We start from the raw sequence: 18,411 nt of genomic DNA, 5'->3' as shown, positions 1-18,411 counted from the left end.
GGAGAGAGACACGGTGAGAGACACGGAGAGAGACACGGGGACAGAGACACGGTGGGAGACACGGTGAGAGAGACACAATGAGAGCGACACGGTGAGAGACACACGGGGAGAGCGACACGGTGAGAGAGACACGGGGAGAGACACAGTGAGAGAGACACGGTGAGAGAGACACGGGGAGAGCGACACGGTGAGAGAGACACGGGGAGAGCGACACGGTGAGAGAGACACGGGGAGAGAGACACGGTGAGAGCGACACGGTGAGAGCGACACGGTGAGAGAGACACGGGGAGAGCGACACGGTGAGAGAGACACGGGGAGAGAGACACGGTAAGAGACACGGTGAGAGAGACACGGTGTGAGCGACACGGTGAGAGAGACACGGGGAGAGAGACACCGAGGGGAGAGACGCCGAGGGGAGAGACACGGTGAGAGACACAGAGAGAGACACGGGGACAGAGACACGGTGGGAAACACGGTGAGAGAGACACAATGAGAGCGACACGGTGAGAGAGACACGGGGAAAGCGACACGGTGAGAGAGACACGGGGAGAGACACAGTGAGAGAGACACGGGGAGAGCGACACGGTGAGAGAGACACGGGGAGAGACACGGGCAGACGAGAGAGACGTGAGCACCTCCTCTACGGCCATCTTGTCCCGGAGCCAGCGGCTGAACCGCGGCCGCGATGCGGCGTCGCAGCTGCCCCCGACGCTCCACACCAACGCAAACACGGCCCACGCCTCCAGCAGACGCGGCGCCACCACCACCACCGCCGCATCATCCTCCTGCTGCTGCTGCTGGCGGTGGGGCTGCTGAGCACGCCGGGCGGTGCCGACGCCACCGCCTCCACCGCCTCCACCGCCTCCACTGCCTCCGCCGGCAGCAACCTGTGAGAGGAGGGATCACGAACCGAAGCGGCGTCGAGACGGCCGAGCTGCGCCGTGGCACTGTACATGGCCGCACTGTACAACGCCGCCATACTGTACAACAGCGACAATGTACAACGTCGCAACACTTGTACATTACCACACTGTACAACATTGCAACACTGTATGACATCGCAACACTGTACAACATGGCTACACTGTACACCATTCCAGCACTGTACATCATCGCCAAACTGTATAACAGCGACAATGTACAACGTCACAACACCTGTACATTACCACACTGTACAACAGGACAAAACTGTACAACATCCCCACACTGCAACATCGCAAAACTGTACGACATCGCAACACTGTACGACATGGCTACACTGTACACCATTCCAGCACTGTACATCATCGCCATGCTGTATAACATGGCACTGTACAACATGGTCACACTGTACAACGCGGCCACACTGTACATCACGCCCACACTGTACAACGTGGCCACAATGTATACCATCACAACACTGTACAACATCGCCACTGCAGAACATGCTCACACTGTACATCACCACCACACTGTACAACATAGTCACACTGTACAGTGAGTTAATGGGTGAGTGAGTGGGTTAGTGATGAGATTAGTGAGTGGGTCAGTGAATGAGTGGGTGAGTGAGTGGGTGAGTGAGTGAGTGGGTAGGTGAGTGGGTGAGTGAGTGGGTGAGTCGGTGAGTGGGTGGGTGAGTGAGTGGGTGAGTGGGTGGGTGGGTGAGTGGGTGGGTGAGTGAGTGGGTGAGTGAATGGGTGAGTGAGTGGGTGAGTGGGTGAATGGGTGAGTGAGTGAGTGGGTGAGTGGGTGAGTGGGTGGGTAAGTGAGTGGGTGAGTTAATGGGTTAGTGAGTGGGTTAGTGATGAGATTAGTGAGTGGGTCAGTGAATCAGTGGGTGAGTGAGTGGGTGAGTGAGTGAGTTAGTGGGTAGGTGAGTGGGTGAGTGAGTGGGTGAGTCGGTGAGTGGGTGGGTGAGTGAGTGGGTGAGTGGGTGGTGGGTGAGTGGGTGGGTGAGTGAGTGGGTGAGTGGGTGAGTGAATGGGTGAGTGAGTGAGTGAGTGGGTGGGTGAGTAAGTGAGTGGGTGAGTGAATGAATGAGTGGGTGAGTGAATGAATGAGTGGGTGAGTGAGTGAATGGGTGAGTGAGTGAGTAAGTGGGTGAGTGGATGAGTGGGTGGGTAAGTGAGTGAGTGGGTGAGTGGGTGGGTGAGTGATTGAGTGAGTGGGTCAATGAGTGAGTGAGTGGGTGAGTGAGTGACCTGCAGGGGCTGCAGGAAACAGTCCAGGATGCGAAGGAATCCGGCCACCAGATTCACGTCCACAGAGGCCACCGGCTCCACCGCACTGGCACGCACCCAGCGCACCGCGTCCTGTACACAGCACACACAGTACACAGACACAGTACACACGCAGAACACACACAGTACACACACAGTACACACACAGTAGTGTATAATAGTGTAGGACTCGTACTGACGCAACAGCTTCTTTGTCTTCTCGGTTCTTATTAACACGTATAGTTCACAACTCCCCATCAACATCACTCAATGTCCCTACCGTATACTATACTCTCTTGTCTACCGCTACCGTATACTATACTCTCTTGTCTACTGCTACCGTATACTATACTCTCTTGTCTACTGCTACCGTATACTATACTCTCTTGTCTACTGCTACCGTACTATACTCTCTTGTCTACTGCTACCGTATACTATACTCTCTTGTCTACTGCTACCGTATACTATACTCTCTTGTCTACTGCTACCGTATACTATACTCTCTTGTCTACTGCTACCGTATACTATACTCTCTTGTCTACTGCTACCGTATACTATACTCTCTTGTCTACTGCTACCGTATACTATACTCTCTTTGTCTTACTGCTACCGTATACTATACTCTCTTGTCTACTGCTACCGTATACTATACTCTCTTGTCTACTGCTACCGTATACTATACTCTCTTGTCCTACTGCTACCGTATACTATACTCTCTTGTCTACCTGCTACCGTATACTATACTCTCTTTGTCTACCGCTACCGTTATACTATACTCTCTTGTCTACCTGCTACCGTATACTATACTCTCTTGTCTACTGCTACCAGTATACTATACTCTCTTGTCTACTGCTACCGTATACTATACTCTCTTGTCTACTGCTACCGTATACTATACTCTCTTGTCTACTGCTACCGTACTATACTCTCTTGTCTACTGCTACCGTATACTATACTCTCTTGTCTACTGCTACCGTATACTATACTCTCTTGTCTACTGCTACCGTATACTATACTCTCTTGTCTACTGCTACCGTATACTATACTCTCTTGTCCACTGCTACCGTATACTATACTCTCTTGTCCACTGCTACCGTACACTATACACTCTTGTCTACTGCTACCGTATACTATACTCTCTTGTCTACTGCTACCGTATACTATACTCTCTTGTCTACTGCTACCGTACACTATACACTCTTGTCTACTGCTACCATATACTATACTCTCTTGTCTACTGCTACCGTACACTATACACTCTTGTCTACTGCTACCGTATACTATACTCTCTTGTCTACTGCTACCGTATACTATACTCTCTTGTCCACTGCTACTGTATACTATACTCTCTTGTCTAATGCTACCGTATACTATACTCTCTTGTCCACTGCTACCGTATACTATACTCTCTTGTCCACTGCTACCGTACTACACTCTCTTGTCTACTGCTATCGTATACTTTACTCTCTTGTCTACTGCTACCGTACTACACTCTCTTGTCCACTGCTACCGTACTATACTCTCTTGTCTACTGCTACCGTATACTACACTCTCTTGTCCACTGCTACCGTACTATACTCTCTTGTCTACTGCTACCGTACTACACTCTCTTATCTACTGCTACCGTATACTATACTCTCTTGTCTACTGCTACTGTACTATATTCTCTTGTCCACTGCTACCGTACTATACTCTCTTGTCTACTGCTCCATCTCTTCCTCTATCTGACTCTTGTCCCAGGCACCAACCAACTCCAACTCCGACTCCAACACCAACTCCCATTTCTCCCCACGCTCTTTGCCTTCATCCCCGAACCAATTTGCCCCAATGAATTAATCAGAATCATCCCCCGCTTTGCTACTCGCCCCCCAGCCCTCAGCGTCACGTGATGTTGTTGTTGTAGACACCGCGTCGCTCATCTCAGACACTCACACCTCTCGACCAATCACCGGCCTGCATCCTCAGTTACCCCAAACACCTGCGGCCTCCCCTAATTACCTCACCCCCTTAATTGGCGCAATGACAACAGTGTGACGCCCCTCTCCCCGTGTCCCCGTTTGCCCTCACTGTCCTCACTGTCCTCACTGCCCTCACTGTCCTCACTGTCCTCACTGTCCTCACTGTCCGCCGCATGTCTGTATCATAACCCAACGCGTGACGCGTGTTTTCTCAAGTATAGTATAGTTTATAGTAGTATAGTGTAGTGTATAGTGTAGTGTATAGTGTAGTGTATAGTAGTGTATAGTGTAGTGTATAGTATAGTGTATAGTAGTGTATAGTGTAGTGTATAGTGTAGTGTATAGTAGTGTATAGTGTAGTGTATAGTAGCGTATAGTGTAGTGTATAGTAGTATAGTGTATAGTGTAGTGTATAGTGTAGTGTATAGTAGTGTAGTGTATAGTAGTGTATAGTGTAGTGTATAGTGTAGTGTATAGTGTAGTGTATAGTGTACAGTGTAGTGTATAGTGTAGTGTATAGTGTAGTTTATATTGTAGTGTATAGTGTAGTAGTGTATAGTGTAGTGTATAGTGTAGTGTATAGTGTATCGCATCCGTACCGGCAGCAGGCGCTGGATGAGCGATCGCAGCGCCGGCACGAGTGCGCTGGCCGGCGCGGCGAGCCTGCCCAGCCAGGCCTCGGTGAGGGTGGAGAGGGTGAGGGTCAGGGCGCCCAGGTAGACCATCCCGCAGCGCGACACCGTCGCCGGGGACGCCACGGCCAGGTCCTGCACCTCGAACACCATCGTCTGGGACTGGGGGGGGGGGGGCGGTGGTGGTGGAGGGCAGAGAGAGAGAATATCACAGAGGTGAACCTCCCCCCCGCCTCTCCCCCCGCCTCTCCCCCCCCACCTCTCCCCCCCCCACCTCTCCCCCCCCGCCTCTCCCCCCCCTCTCCCCCCCACCCCTCCCCCCCCTCTCACCTCGGTGAGTTTGATGATCTCCCCCGAGCTGAGGCAGAGCTTCTTGTTGTCGTCCAGCACCGTGTTCATGTTCTCTATCCACACGGCGTCCACGGGGCCATCCAGCACGTACCAAAACCGCCCGGCACCACCACCACCACCACCGCCACCACCACCACCCGCGCCAGCCACGGCGGCCACACCGGCACGGATCAGCGAGGACAGAATGCCGTCCGTCCTGCATGGAGCAGCAGCAGGAGGAAGGGGAAGAATCACAGCGGTGGCGTTCACTCACTCAGTCGCTCACTCAGTCACTCAGTCAGTTAGTCAGTCACTCACTCAGTCACTCAGTCACTCACTCAATCACTCAGTCACTCAGTCAGTCAGTCACTCACTCAGTCACTCACTCAGTCAGTCGCTCAGTCAGTCACTCACTCAGTCAGTCACTCAGTCAGTCACTCACACGCTCACTCAGTCACTCACTCAGTCACTCAGTCAGTCACTCACTCAGTCACTCACTCAGTCACTCAATCGCTCACATGCTCACTCAGTCGCTCATTCAGTCACTCAGTCAGTCACTCACTCACTCAGTCACTCACTCAGTCACTCAGTCGCTCACATGCTCACTCAGTCACTCACTCACTCAGTCACTCACTCAGTCACTCACTCAGTCACTCACTCAGTCAGTCGCTCACTCAGTCACTCACTCAGTCACTCACTCACTCAGTCACTCACTCAGTCTGTCAGTCACTCAGTCACTCACTAAGTCACTCAGTCAGTCGCTCACTCAGTCACTCACTCAGTCACTTAGTCAGTCACTTAGTCACTCACTCAGTCACTCACTCAGTCACTCAGTCAGTCGCTCACTCAGTCAGTCAGTCAGTCACTCACTCACTCAGTCACTCACACGCTCACTCAGTCACTCAGTCAGTCACTTGGTCAGTCACTCAGTCAGTCAGTCAGTCACTCACTCACTCAGTCGCTCACTCAGTCGCTCACTCACTCACTCAGTCGCTCACTCAGTTGCTCACTCACTCACCCACTCCCTCACTCACTCACCCACTTACTCATCCACTCATTCACTCACTCGCCAAGTCGCTCACTCGCTCAGTCACTCACCTACTCACTCACCCACCCACTCACTCACTCAGTCGCTCACCCGCTCACTCAGTCACTCACTCACTCAGTCGCTCAGTGACTCACTCACTCGCTCGCTCACTCACTCACTCAGTGAATCGCTCACTCACTCACTCGCTCAATCACCCACTCACTCACCCACTCGCTCACTCGCTCACTCACTAACTCAATCACCCACTCACCCACCCACCCACTCACTCACCCACCCACTCACTCACCCACCCACTCACTCACTCACCCACTCACTCACTCACTCACCCACTCACTCACTCACTCACCCACCCACCCACCCACTCACCACTCGTGAGTGAGCAGGTCAAACTCCCCGTACAGCTGCCCCATGCTGATGGACTTGGGGTTCATCACGTGCACCGTGACCCCCTCGTAGCGGCCGCCACTCGGCGCCTGCTGCCCCCGCAGGGACGTGAGGGCCTCCGCCAGCACCCGGTAGCACTGCACACAGACAAAGGTGGCCCAGGTAGCTTCCAGCAGGACAGCAGGGGCAAGTGCCCGTGGCAGTACCAGAGATGCACAGACAAAGGTGGCCCAGGTAGCCTCAAGCAGGGCAGCAGGGGCAAGTGCCCGTGGCAGTACCAGAGATGCACAGACAAAGGTGGCCCAGGTAGCCTCCAGCAGGGCAGCAGGGGCAAGTGCCCTTGGCAGTACCAGAGATGCACAGACAAGGGTTGCCCAGGTAGCCTCCAGCAGGGCAGCAGGGGCAAGTGCCCTTGGCAGTACCAGAGATGCACAGACAAAGGTGGCCCAGGTAGCCTCCAGCAGGGCAGCAGGGGCAAGTGCCATTGGCAGTACCAGAGATGCACAGATAAAGGTTGCCCAGGTAGCCTCCAGCAAGGCAGCAGGGGCAAGTGCCATTGGCAGTACCAGAGATGCACAGACAAAGGTTGTCCAGGTAGCCTCCAGCAGGGCAGCAGGGGCAAGTGCCATTGGCAGTACCAGAGATGCACAGACAAAGGTGGCCCAGGTAGCCTCAAGCAGGGCAGCAGGGGCAAGTGCCCTTGGAAGTACCAGAGATGCACAGACAAAGATGGCCCAGGTAGCCTCCAGCAAGGCAGCAGGGGCAAGTACCCTTGGCAGTACCAGAGGAGGAGGTAGAGGAGGAGGTAGAGGAGGTGGAGGAGGTAGAGGTAAAGGTGATAGAGGTAAAGGTGGAGGAGGAGGGGGATAGCCTACTTGGGTCTTGCCGGCCCCGGTGACTCCCACCAGCATGAGTCCGTGCCGCACCAGCGTCGTGTCGTGCAGCTGGCCGCACTTCCTGATGAAGCCTGCGGGGTGACACGGCGTGAGTCCACCACTGCAGTGAGTCCACCACCACCACTCTAGTGAGTCCACAACCACTCCAGTGAGTCCACCACCACTTTAGTGTGTTTTGGGTCATTGTCATGTTGGAATACCCATCCACGACTCATTTTCAATGCCCTGGCTGAGGGAAGGAGGTTCTCACCCAAGATTTGACGGTACATGGCCCCGTCCATCGTCCCTTTGATGCGGTGAAGTTGTCCTGTCCCCTGAGCAGAAAACACCCCCAAAGCATAATGTTTCCACCTCCATGTTTGAAGGTGGGGATGGTGTTCTTGGGGTCATAGGCAGCATTCCTCCTCCTCCAAACACGGCGAGTTGAGTTGATGCCAAAGAACTCCATTTTGGTCTCATCTGACCACAACACTTTCACCCAGTTGTCCTCTGAATCATTCAGATGTTCATTGGCAAACTTCAGACAGGCATGTATATGTGCTTTCTTGAGCAGGGGGACCTTGCGGGCACTGCAGGATTTCAGTCCTTCACGGCGTAGTGTGTTACCAACTGTTTTCTTGGTGACTATGGTCCTAGCTGCCTTGAGATCATTGACAAGATCTTCCCGTGTAATTATGGGCTGATTCCTCACCATTCTCATGATCATTGCAACTCCACGAGGTGAGATCTTGCATGGAGCCCCAGGCCGAGGGAGATTGACAGTTCTTTTGTGTTTCTTCCATTTGCGAATAATCGCATCACCAAGCTGCTTGGCGATGGTCTTGTAGCCCATTCCAGCTTTGTGTAGGTCTACAATCTTGTCCCTGACATCCTTGGAGAGCACTTTGGTCTTGGCCATGGTGGAGAGTTTGGAATCTGATTGATTGATTGCTTCTGTGAACAGGTGTCTTTTATTCAGGTAACAAGCTGAGATTAGGAGCACTCCCTTTAAGAGTGTGCTCCTAATCTCAGCTCGTTACCTGTGTAAAAGACACCTGGGAACCAGAAATCTTTCTGATTGAGAGGGGGTCAAATACTTATTTCCCTCATTAAAATGCAAATCAATTTATAACATTTATGACATGCGTTTTTCTGGATTTTTTTGTTATTCTATCTCTCACTGTTCAAATAAACCTACCATTAAAGTTATAGACTGATCATTTCTTTGTCAGTGGGCAAATGTACAAAATCAGCAGGGGATCAAATACTTTTTTCCCTCACTGTATAATAGTGTATAGTGTAGTGGAAAGCAGTGTATATTGGAGTGTATAGTAGTGTATAGTGTTGTGAATAATAGTGTATAGTGTAGTGTATAGTGTAGTGTATAGTAGTGTATAGTGTAGTGTATAGTGTAGTTTATAGTGTAGTGTATAGTAGTGTATAGTAGTGTATAGTGTAGTGTATAGTGTAGTGTATAGTGTAGTGTATAGTAGTGTAGTGTATAGTAGTATATAGTGTAGTGTATAGTGTAGTGTATAGTGTAGTGTAATTAAGCTTGTGCCGGAGGCCACGGGGGGACAGGCATCTATAACGTCTCCTGGCCAAACCCCATTTGGCGGAGCCAGGAGACTGAATCTTTACCCTCGGGGCTCCTCCAGAAACAACAAAAAGCCACTACGGATGGCCACGTGGAATGTTCGAATGTTCACTGCAGAGGAGAGGCTGCCACTCCTCTGTCGGGAGCTAGATCGGTACCGCCTGGATCTCTGTGATATTCAGGAGGTCCGGTGGACCGGCTCTGGCTCCTGCCACCATGAGAGGTGGACAGTCCTCTACTCGGGGCAGGAGACCTTACTAGTTGGCTGTGTAGGGTGGTGGCGGGTTTTAACGACACATTTATATATTTGCGCGATCTCCTGCCCATGCCCCCACTCACACCACCACCCACTCCCACCACCCACACCACCACCTCCATGACCCCCACCACCACCACTACCTCCACCACCCCCCCCCCGCCACCCTCCCACCCCCCACCACCAAGTCCAACCCCCCCATCTCCAACCCCACCACCCCCTCCACCACCACCACCCCCACCAGCCCCCCACCCCCACCACCCCCCTACCCACCACCACCACCCCCCACCCCCACCACCCCCCCCCACCCCCACCACCCCCCTACCCACCACCCCCTACCCCCACCACCCCCCCACCCCCCCACGACCCCCCCACCCCCACCACCCCCCTACCCACCACCACCACCCCCCACCCCACCACCACCCCCCACCCCCACCACCCCCCTACCCACCACCACCACCCCCCACCACCACCACCCCCCTGCCCACCACCACCACCCCCTACCCCCACCACCCCCCCACGACCCCCCCACCCCCACCACCCCCCTACCCACCACCATCACCCCCCCCCACCCCCCCCACCCCCACCACCCCCCTACCCACCACCACCCCCTACCCCCACCACCCCCCCACGACCCCCCCACCCCCCCACCCCCCAACCCACCACCACCACCCTCCCACCCCCCACCACCCCCCCACCCCCACCACCCCCCTACCCACCACCACCACCCCCCACCCCCACCCCCACCCCCCCCCCCCTACCCACCACCACCACCCCCTACCCACCACCACCCCCCCTACCCACCACCACCACCCCACCCCCCCCACCACCACCACCCCCCTACCCCCCACCCCCGACCCCCCACCCTCCCCACCGCCTCTCACCGTCTTCATCCCGGAGGCCTCTGGAGAGGCAGGCGACCCTCAAGGCGCCTTCCAGCGCGTCGTGGGACGCGGGGGAGGGGCCGGGGGCGGGGCCGGGTGAGGGGGTGGGGCCGGGGGAGGGGGCGGGGGAGGGGGCGGGGGATGGGGCGGGGGAGGGGGCGGGGGGGTTGTGACCCCGGCGCGTGCGGGGGAACAGGTCGGCCACGATGCCCTCGAACAGGGCGAGGTCCTCCTCCAGGAACTTGGGCACGTTGGCGTCACGCAGCGCACGCAGGCAGAGCAGCTCCTGGGGTGGGGGTGGGGGGTGAGGGGGGGTGGGAGGTGAGGGTGGTGGGTGGGTGAGTGAGGGTGGTGGGTGGGTGAGGGTGGGGTGGTGGGTGGGGATGGGTGAGGGTGGGGTGGGGTGGTGGGTGGGGGGGTGGGTGGGTGGGGTGGGTGGGTTGGTGGTGGGTGAGGGGTGGGTGAGGGTGGGGGGACGGTAGGTGGGTGGATGAAGATGGGGGGTGGGTGGTTTAGGGTGGGGTGGGTGAGGGTGGGGGGTGGTGGGTGGATGGGTGATGGGTGGGGTGGGGGTGGGGTGGGGGACGGCGGGTGGGTGGGTGAAGGTGGGGGGTGGGGTGGGTGGGTGAGGGTGGGGTGGGGGGTGGGTGGGTGGGTGAGGGTGGGGTGGGGGTGGGGGGTGGTTGATGGGTGGGGTGGGGAGTGGATGGGTGAGGGTGGGGTGGGGGTGGGGGGTGGGTGGGTGGGTGATGGGTGGGTGGTGGGTGAGGGTGGGGTGGTGGGTGAGGGTGGGGTGGTGGGTGAGGGTGGGGTGGGTGAGGGTGGGGGGGTGAGGGTGGGGTGGTGGGTGGGTGAGGGTGGGGTGGTGGGTGGGTGGGTGAGGGGTGGTGGGTGGGTGGGTGGGTGAGGGTGGTGGGGTGGTGTTGGTGGATGAGGGTTGGGTGGTGGGTGGTGGGGTGGGTGAGGGTGGTGGTGTGGTGGGTGAGGGTGGGGTTGGGTGGGTGAGGGTGGGGTTGGTGGTGGGTGGGTGAGGGTGGGGTTGGTGGTGGGTGGGTGAGGGGTGGTAGTAGTCGCAGCAGCATCCACACAGAGACACCCACACAAAGACAAAGATCCCCCGTGTAGCCTGTAACAGGCTGTTGGGGCAAGTTGCTGTTAGCGAGTAGCAGCACCTCTGAATTCTACCGGCACTGTGACACACGAGGGGGCGGGTGGCCAGCACCACGCCCGGCCGCCTTTGTCTCCCTCGTGGCGATGCCCACACATCGCACCGGGTGCTCAGGTCAAAATAATCGTCACCGGTGTGGGCCGTGAGCGGGAATCGAAGTCGGGTTACCGGGTGCAGAGCACAGCGCGCTAACCACTACAGACAACAACAACAACCGCCATTGGTCACTAAGTGGCGGTGACGTCACCACGACGCTTGTGCCAGGCCATGTGCACCTTGAGGCCACGTGAAGTGTCGAACGTCCGCCGGCAGGTCACGGGGCAGACCCAGCAGGTGCCATGGGTTGATTTACTGAGATGACCGAGATGACTGGTTTATGCACCACCTGTGCCCCCTACTGTGCCAACTTGCTGTGCTTTAGCCACCCGGCGCTCCGCTCGTTGTTGTGAGCGTCGCTCCTCTGCCCTCTGTTGTTGTTGGAGGGTGACTGCCTCCAACTGCCCAGTAGCGTCCTTCACGAGCCTCCTCCACAGAGGCCGATCTTGACACCGCTGGTACCAGTCATCGGCAAGTCCACTCAGCTCCACGTCATCCTGTACCACATCACTCCATCTCTTCTCCAGTCCATGCCGCGCCCGTTTAGCCCCCTCGATCCGGCCGAACAAAAGCTGTTTAGGCATGCGGTGGCTGAGCATGCGGGCTACATGACCCAGCCAACGCAGCCTTGCCTGCCGGAGGAGCTCACCGATGGGACTTTGCCCAGATCTTTCAAGGATTTGTGAGCTTCTCACACAATCCAGCCTGGTTAAACCCACGATGGATCGTAGGCAGGCCAGCCTAAATGGTTCAAACCGGTGAATATATTCCATTAGGGGGGTCCATGTTTCGCAGGCGTAGAGAAGAGAGGGAATGACTGTGGCTAAGAAGACCTGAAGCTTCGTGTGGAGTGAGAGACCAGGTAGCTTCCACACAGCGTTACGCAACCGATGAAAAAATAATGCCGCTGGACTGATTCGGAGTGAGACCTCTGCTGTCAACCCGGAGCTGGTCATGAGCACACTGCCCAGGTATGGGAAACTCTCCACTCTCTCCACAATTGCCCCATCACAGATTGGAAGTTGTGGGGGTGGAGTGTCCGATGGTACAAAATACCCAGGCAGGTGCTTAGTTTTGGTGGGGCTGATGGTAAGGCCCCACTTCTTAGTGGCACACTCCAGGTTCAGCAGCAGCGCCTCCAACTCCTCCTCTGAGTGAGCCGCAATTACCAGGTCGTCGGCATACATAACATGGCTGACCAATAAGGAGCCATCCCTCGACTGCACCCAGGCATCGATCAGCCTCCCATTGTATCTGTACAAGATGGAAATTCCTCCGGTATAGCTACTGAAGGCTTCACGAACTATGTGCAGTGATACCTCGGTTCACGAACTTAATTCGTGAACTGACTCTGGTCGGGAACCGAATTGGTCGTGAACCGAGGCACATTTTCCCATAGGGTTCAATGTAAATCCGGTTAATCCGTTCTGACCTTTTTTTTTGGTTTTTGAAGCACAAAAATATGAAACAAATTACAATACACATTACTGTAGTACTGTACAGTATAGTAATGTATAAAGAGAGAACACTAACCTTGCTTGAGATGACTTCTGGCATGGAGGAAGGCAGGTGGGAGGCGGGTGGGAGGCGGTTATTGTTTGGAGGGAGAGTCCCATTAAGCACTGAAATGGGTGAACTGTACAATACAGTAAGTACAGTATTGTACAGTACAGTAGTACAGTACAGTACTGTATGTGCTAAAAAGCACACCAAAAATCTAAAAGTCACTGAAAGTGTCTTCACAGTACTCACAGTACTTCTTTTTTGTGTCTCTGCTTCTCTCCACGATCTTCCTACAGGAAGTCACGACCATGTGACAGCCTGGAATTAGCATAAAAATGGCCGCGGCTCCTGTTTGTGAACCGAAGCGGAGTTCGTGAACCGGAGCATATTTTTATGAAATTTTCTGTTCGTGAACCGAGTTGTTCGTGAACCGAAGCGTTCGTGAACCGAGGTATCACTGTGGTCGAAATAGATGTTAAATAATGTTGGAGCCAGACGACATCCCTGTCGCACCCCAAGGTGTACAGGGAATGGCTCTGACTCCCGGCCACGTAGTTTTACCCGGGCCCGCTCACCATCATGCAGGTCCTTAATGAGCGTGAGCAGAGGGTCAGAGACTCCGAAAGCACGAAGAACAACCCAGATCCCAGGCCTACTGATGGTTGCATAGGCCTTGACCAGGTCAATAAAGTTTAGATGTAGGTCTTGTTGGAATTCCCTACACCTCTGCTGTAGCAGACGGACAGAAAATATGGCATCTGTGCAGGACCGCCCTTTCCTGAAACCACAGCCACTCACAGGGGGTGACTTCTTCTTCCAATATTTGAAGCACCACAGCCTCAGCAGGGTCATCCCTACTTTGTCCCATGATGGTTTCCTGGCTGAGGGATTTCCTGTCCCCCAGGACATCACAGAAATGCTCAGCAAATCTGCAAACCTGTTCCTGGGGGTGGGAAATTGGATCAACGTTCTTTCCCCTAATGATGGTAATAGGTGTGGTGCTGCAGGTTACTTTTTTGATGGAGTTAAATAGGGATTTGTGATCGCAGGCCATTGAGGCAGACTCCATCTCCTCAGCAACCCATGACCACCACCCATCCTTACAGCGCCTCACGGCTCTCCGAACCTCCGAGCGAAGGCTGCAGTAAGCCTCATCATTCTGACGTGGGATGCTGTAGACGATTAGAGTGGGCCTGTCACTTTTTCTCAACCAGCCTGAACACCTCCTCTATCAGCCAGGGTCTCTGGGGAGGTCTGGACCAAAGCAGCCATTGCAGCTGCATGAGTCACAGTTCTAAACCTCGTCCATTTGCCCTCAACATCAGGAGGAGTGGGGGACGATGCCATCCCCAGCCGCAAACGATGATGAAATTCTCGCTTACAACTTCCATCAGCTAGCTGAGACCATGCCACTATGCGTTTGAATGGTGTCTGGGTGTACACCCACCACTGGAGTGGAAGAATGGCAGGCGCATCTTACAGATGACAAGTCGATGGTCAGAGGGCAGATCAGCTCCACGGTAGGTCCTGGTGTCAAGGACATGGGCTCACATCCGCTGGTCCGTCACTATGTAGTCCAGCAGATGTTCTTCCTTGGACCCGGCATGCATCCATGATGTTGCGTGGATGCGCCGATGCCAGAACAGCATGTTGATAATTACAAGCCCATGGGCTGCACACAAATGTAGCAGCCTCCTACCGTTGTTATTAAGCTGATCTGGCCCATGCCTTCCAATCACTCCAGACCAAGTACCAGCATCATGACCAACTCGGGCATTGAAGTCACCCAACAAGATGACTCTATCCTGAGGGGCCACTTTAGCCAGCACCTGTGACAGGAGGTCATAGAAGGCATCTGACTCATCGGCTTTGCCTGCATCCCTCCACAGATGTTCGTCTTCGGTGGGGGCATAAGTAACCACGACCACCACTCCTTGCCTCCGGTTGATGGGAAGGCGAGCCCAAAGTATCCTAGGGCTTACAGCTTCCCACACCTCACCATCACGCTCCCACGCCCCCTTCGTTCTTTTGTTCAGAAGAAGAGCCACTCCCTGTTGTTTGGCAGTCTCCTGCCCCGAGTGGAGGACTGTCCACCCCTCATGGTGGCAGGAGCCAGAGCCGGTCCACCGGACCTCCTGAATATCACAGAGATCCAGGCAGTACCGGTCCAGCTCCTGACAAAAGAGTGGCAGCCTCTCCTCCGCAGTGAGCATTTGAACATTCCACGTGGCCACCCGCAGTGGTGTTTCGTTGTTTCTGGAGGAGCCCCGAGGGTGAAAATTCTATCTCCTGGCTCTGCCAATTAGGGTTTGGCCAGGAGACGTCAAAAACAACCTCCTACCTCCTTGTGGTGCCGGATGGGCAACACTGTCGTGGACAGTGCTGTGGGGGGAGGGTCAATGCCCATTGGCCTCTCCCCTCATGGCATCTGTGACCACCACAGTGGCTAAACGGGGGCTCTGGACGGGTGCGAGGGGCTGGTAACCCTTCCACCTTCAATGAATTACCACGAGACTACGATATAAACACACAAAGACACACACACACACACTCCACACACGTGAACACACACGTGAACACACACAGACACACACCCTCACACCCACCTCGTCCATGTGTGGCTGCTCCCGTTTGAGATTGCCGGCAGTGGAGATCACCGTCTTCACGGCCCTCATGCCAAAGTCGTAGTGGTCCTAGACGCAGACGTGGCAGAGGGCAGCGGTGGTGGTTGTGGTGGTGGTGATGTTGGTTGTAGTGGTGATGGTGATGATGGTGGTGGTGATGGTGATGATGGTGGTGGTGATGGTGGTGATGGTGGTGATGGTGGTGTTGGTGGTGGTGATGGTGGTGGTGTTGTTGGTGGTGGTGTTGGTGATGGTGGTGGTGTTGTTGGTGGTGGTGGTAGTGGTGATGGTGGTGGTGGTGTTGGTGGTGATGGTGATGTTGGTGGTGTTGGTGGTGGTGATGGTGGTGGTGTTGTTGGTGGTGATGTTGGTGGTGGTGTTGTTGGTGGTGGTAGTGTTGGTGGTTGCGGTGGTGGTGGTGGTGATGGTGGTGATGATGGTGGTGGTGATGGTGGTTATGGTGGTGGTGGTGTTGGTGGTGATGATGGTGATGATGGTGTCTCCCCGCGTGTCTCCGTGTCTCCACGTGTCTCAGCGTGTCTCCTCGCGTGTCTCCGTGTCTTCCCGCGTGTCTCCCCGTGTGTCTCCGTGTGTCTCTGTGTCTCCCCGTGTCTCCGCGTGTCTCCGTGTGTCTCCCTGCGTCTCTCCCCGTGTGTCTCCCCGTGTCTCCCCGTGTCTCCCCGTGTGTCTCCCCGCGTGTCTTCCCGCGTGTCTCCCCGCGTGTCTCCCCGTGTCTCCACGCGTGTCTCCCCGCGTGTCTCCCCGTGTCTCTCCGTGTCCCCGTGTCTCCCCGTGTCTCCCCGCGTGTCTCCGAGTCCCCGCGTGTCTCCCCGTGTCTTTCCGAGTCCCCGCGTGTCTCCCCGAGTCTCCCCGTGTCTCTCCCCGTGTCTCCCCGTGTGTCTCCGAGTCTCCGTGTGTCTCTCCGAGTCTCTCCGTGTCTCCCCGTGTCTCCCCGTGTCTCCCCGTGTGTCTCCCCGTAGCTCCCCGTGTCTCCCCGTGTCTCCCCGTGTCTCCCCGTCTGTCTCCACGTGTCTCCCTGCGTGTCTCCCCGTGTCTCCCTGCGTGTCTCCCGGCTCGCCTGTGAGCTGAGCTGCTCCGACACGAGCTTGAATGTGGTGGTGATCTTCTTGGCCAGCATGCCGGCGTCTCCCCGTGTCTCCCCGTGTCTCTCCCCGTGTCTCCCCGTGTCTCCGTGTCTCCCCACTCACCTGTGAGCTGAGCTGCTCTGACGCGAGCTTGAACGTGGTGGTGATCTTCTTGGCCAGCATGCCGTGTCACCCCGTGTCTCTCCCCGTGTCTCCCCGAGTCTCCCCGTGTGTCTCCCCGTGTCTCCCCGCGTGTCTCTCTGAGTCTCCCCGTGTCTCCCCGTGTCTCCCCGTGTGTCTCCCCGTGTCTCCCCGTGTGTCTCCGTGTGTCTCCCCGTGTGTCTCCCCGTGTCTCCCCGTGTGTCTCCGTGTGTCTCCCCGCGTGTCTCCCCGCGTGTCTCCGTGTGTCTCCCCACGTGTCTCTCCCCGTGTCTCTCTCCGTGTCTCCCCACGTGTCTCCCCGCGTGTCTCCCCGCTCACCTGCGTGCTCAGCTGCTCCGACGCCAGCTTGAATGTGGTGGTGATCTTCTTGGCCAGTAGGCCGTGTCTCCCCGTATCTCCCCGTGTCTCCCCGTGTCTCTCCCCGTGTCTCTCCGCGTGTCTCCCCATGTCTCTCCGAGTCTCCCCGGGTCTCCCCGCGTGTCTCTCCCCGTGTCTCTCCGAGTCTCCCCGTGTCTCCCCGCGTCTCCCGCTCACCTGTGAGCTGAGCTGCTCCGACGCGAGCTTGAACGTGGTGGTGATCTTCTTGGTCAGCATGCCGTGTCTCCCCGTGTCTCCCCGTGTCTCCCCGTGTGTCTCCCCGTGTGTCTCCCCGTGTCTCCCCGTGTGTCTCCCCGTGTCTCCCCGTGTCTCTCCCCGTGTGTCTCCGTGTGTCTCCCCGCGTCTCCCCCGTGTCTCCCCGTGTCTCCCCGTGTCTCCGTGTGTCTCCGCATGTTTCCCCACTCACCTGTGAGCTGAGCTGCTCCGACGCCAGCTTGAACGTGGTGGTGATCTTCTTGGCCAGTAGGCCGGCGTCGTCGAAGCCGAACGAGTAGAGGGAGATCCGTGCGATCATCGCGTAGTCGGGCACCATCATCGCCACGGGGCGGAACAGCGCCTGGCGCACAGACAAAGGTGCCCCAGGTAGCCTTCACGAGAGCCGCAGAGGGGGGGGGCAAGTGCTCTGAGCAGTAGCGCAGACACAAAGACAAAGGTCCCCCGGGTAGCCTTTACAAGAGCCGGAGGGAGGGGCAAGTGCTCTGAGGAGTAGTGCAGACACAAAGACAAAGGTCCCCCGGGTAGCCTCAACAGGGACGTAGGGGCAAGTGCTCTTAACAGCTTAACAGCACCAGAGATACAAAGACAAAGGTCCCCTGGGTAGCCTCAACAGGGAGGTAGAGGCAAGTGCTCTTAACAGTACCAGAGATACACAGACAAAGGTCCCCTGGGTAGCCTCAACAGGGCCGTAGGGGCAAGTGCCCTTAACAGCACCAGAAACACAAAGACAAAGGTCCCCTGGGTAGCCTTCAACAGGGCCGTAGGGGCAAGTGCTCTTAACAGCACCAGAAACACAAAGACAAAGGTGAACCAAGGAGCTTCAACAAGGCTGTAGGGGCAAGTGCTCTTGCACGGTCCCGATGGTTCCGACGATTCAGACCACTCTAACCACTCCAACCTCTCCAACCACTCCCACCACTCTGACCACTCTGTGTGAGTCGCTCTGTGTGAGTCGCTCTGCGTGAGTCACTCTGTGTGAGTCACTCTGTGTGAGTCACTCTGTGTGAGTCACTCTGT

General features: G+C 56.1%; 1 protein-coding gene across 1 annotated transcript in view; it reads right to left on the bottom strand.

The window, feature by feature from the left end:
- LOC133359753 (dynein axonemal heavy chain 1-like) overlaps window positions 1-18,411 on the bottom strand; it is an 88,261-nt gene that overhangs the window by 17,522 nt on the left and 52,328 nt on the right. Inside the window, exons 32-40 of the mRNA XM_061578273.1 lie at window positions 17,585-17,734; window positions 15,536-15,622; window positions 10,163-10,448; window positions 7,426-7,517; window positions 6,533-6,687; window positions 5,119-5,335; window positions 4,756-4,950; window positions 2,181-2,291; window positions 636-887 (exon numbers count right to left, since the gene is read on the bottom strand). Of these exons, the coding sequence (XP_061434257.1) occupies window positions 636-887; window positions 2,181-2,291; window positions 4,756-4,950; window positions 5,119-5,335; window positions 6,533-6,687; window positions 7,426-7,517; window positions 10,163-10,448; window positions 15,536-15,622; window positions 17,585-17,734 (1,545 nt within the window). The remainder of the gene's footprint in view (window positions 1-635; window positions 888-2,180; window positions 2,292-4,755; window positions 4,951-5,118; window positions 5,336-6,532; window positions 6,688-7,425; window positions 7,518-10,162; window positions 10,449-15,535; window positions 15,623-17,584; window positions 17,735-18,411) is intronic.

The sequence above is a fragment of the Lethenteron reissneri genome, chromosome 66 (assembly GCF_015708825.2).
Source record: "Lethenteron reissneri isolate LAM-NWPU_2019-01 chromosome 66, ASM1570882v1, whole genome shotgun sequence".
Taxonomy (NCBI): Eukaryota; Metazoa; Chordata; class Hyperoartia; order Petromyzontiformes; family Petromyzontidae; genus Lethenteron; species Lethenteron reissneri.
The sequence above is the reverse complement of the archived record's forward strand: the minus strand, read 5'-3'. Positions and strand labels throughout refer to the sequence as shown.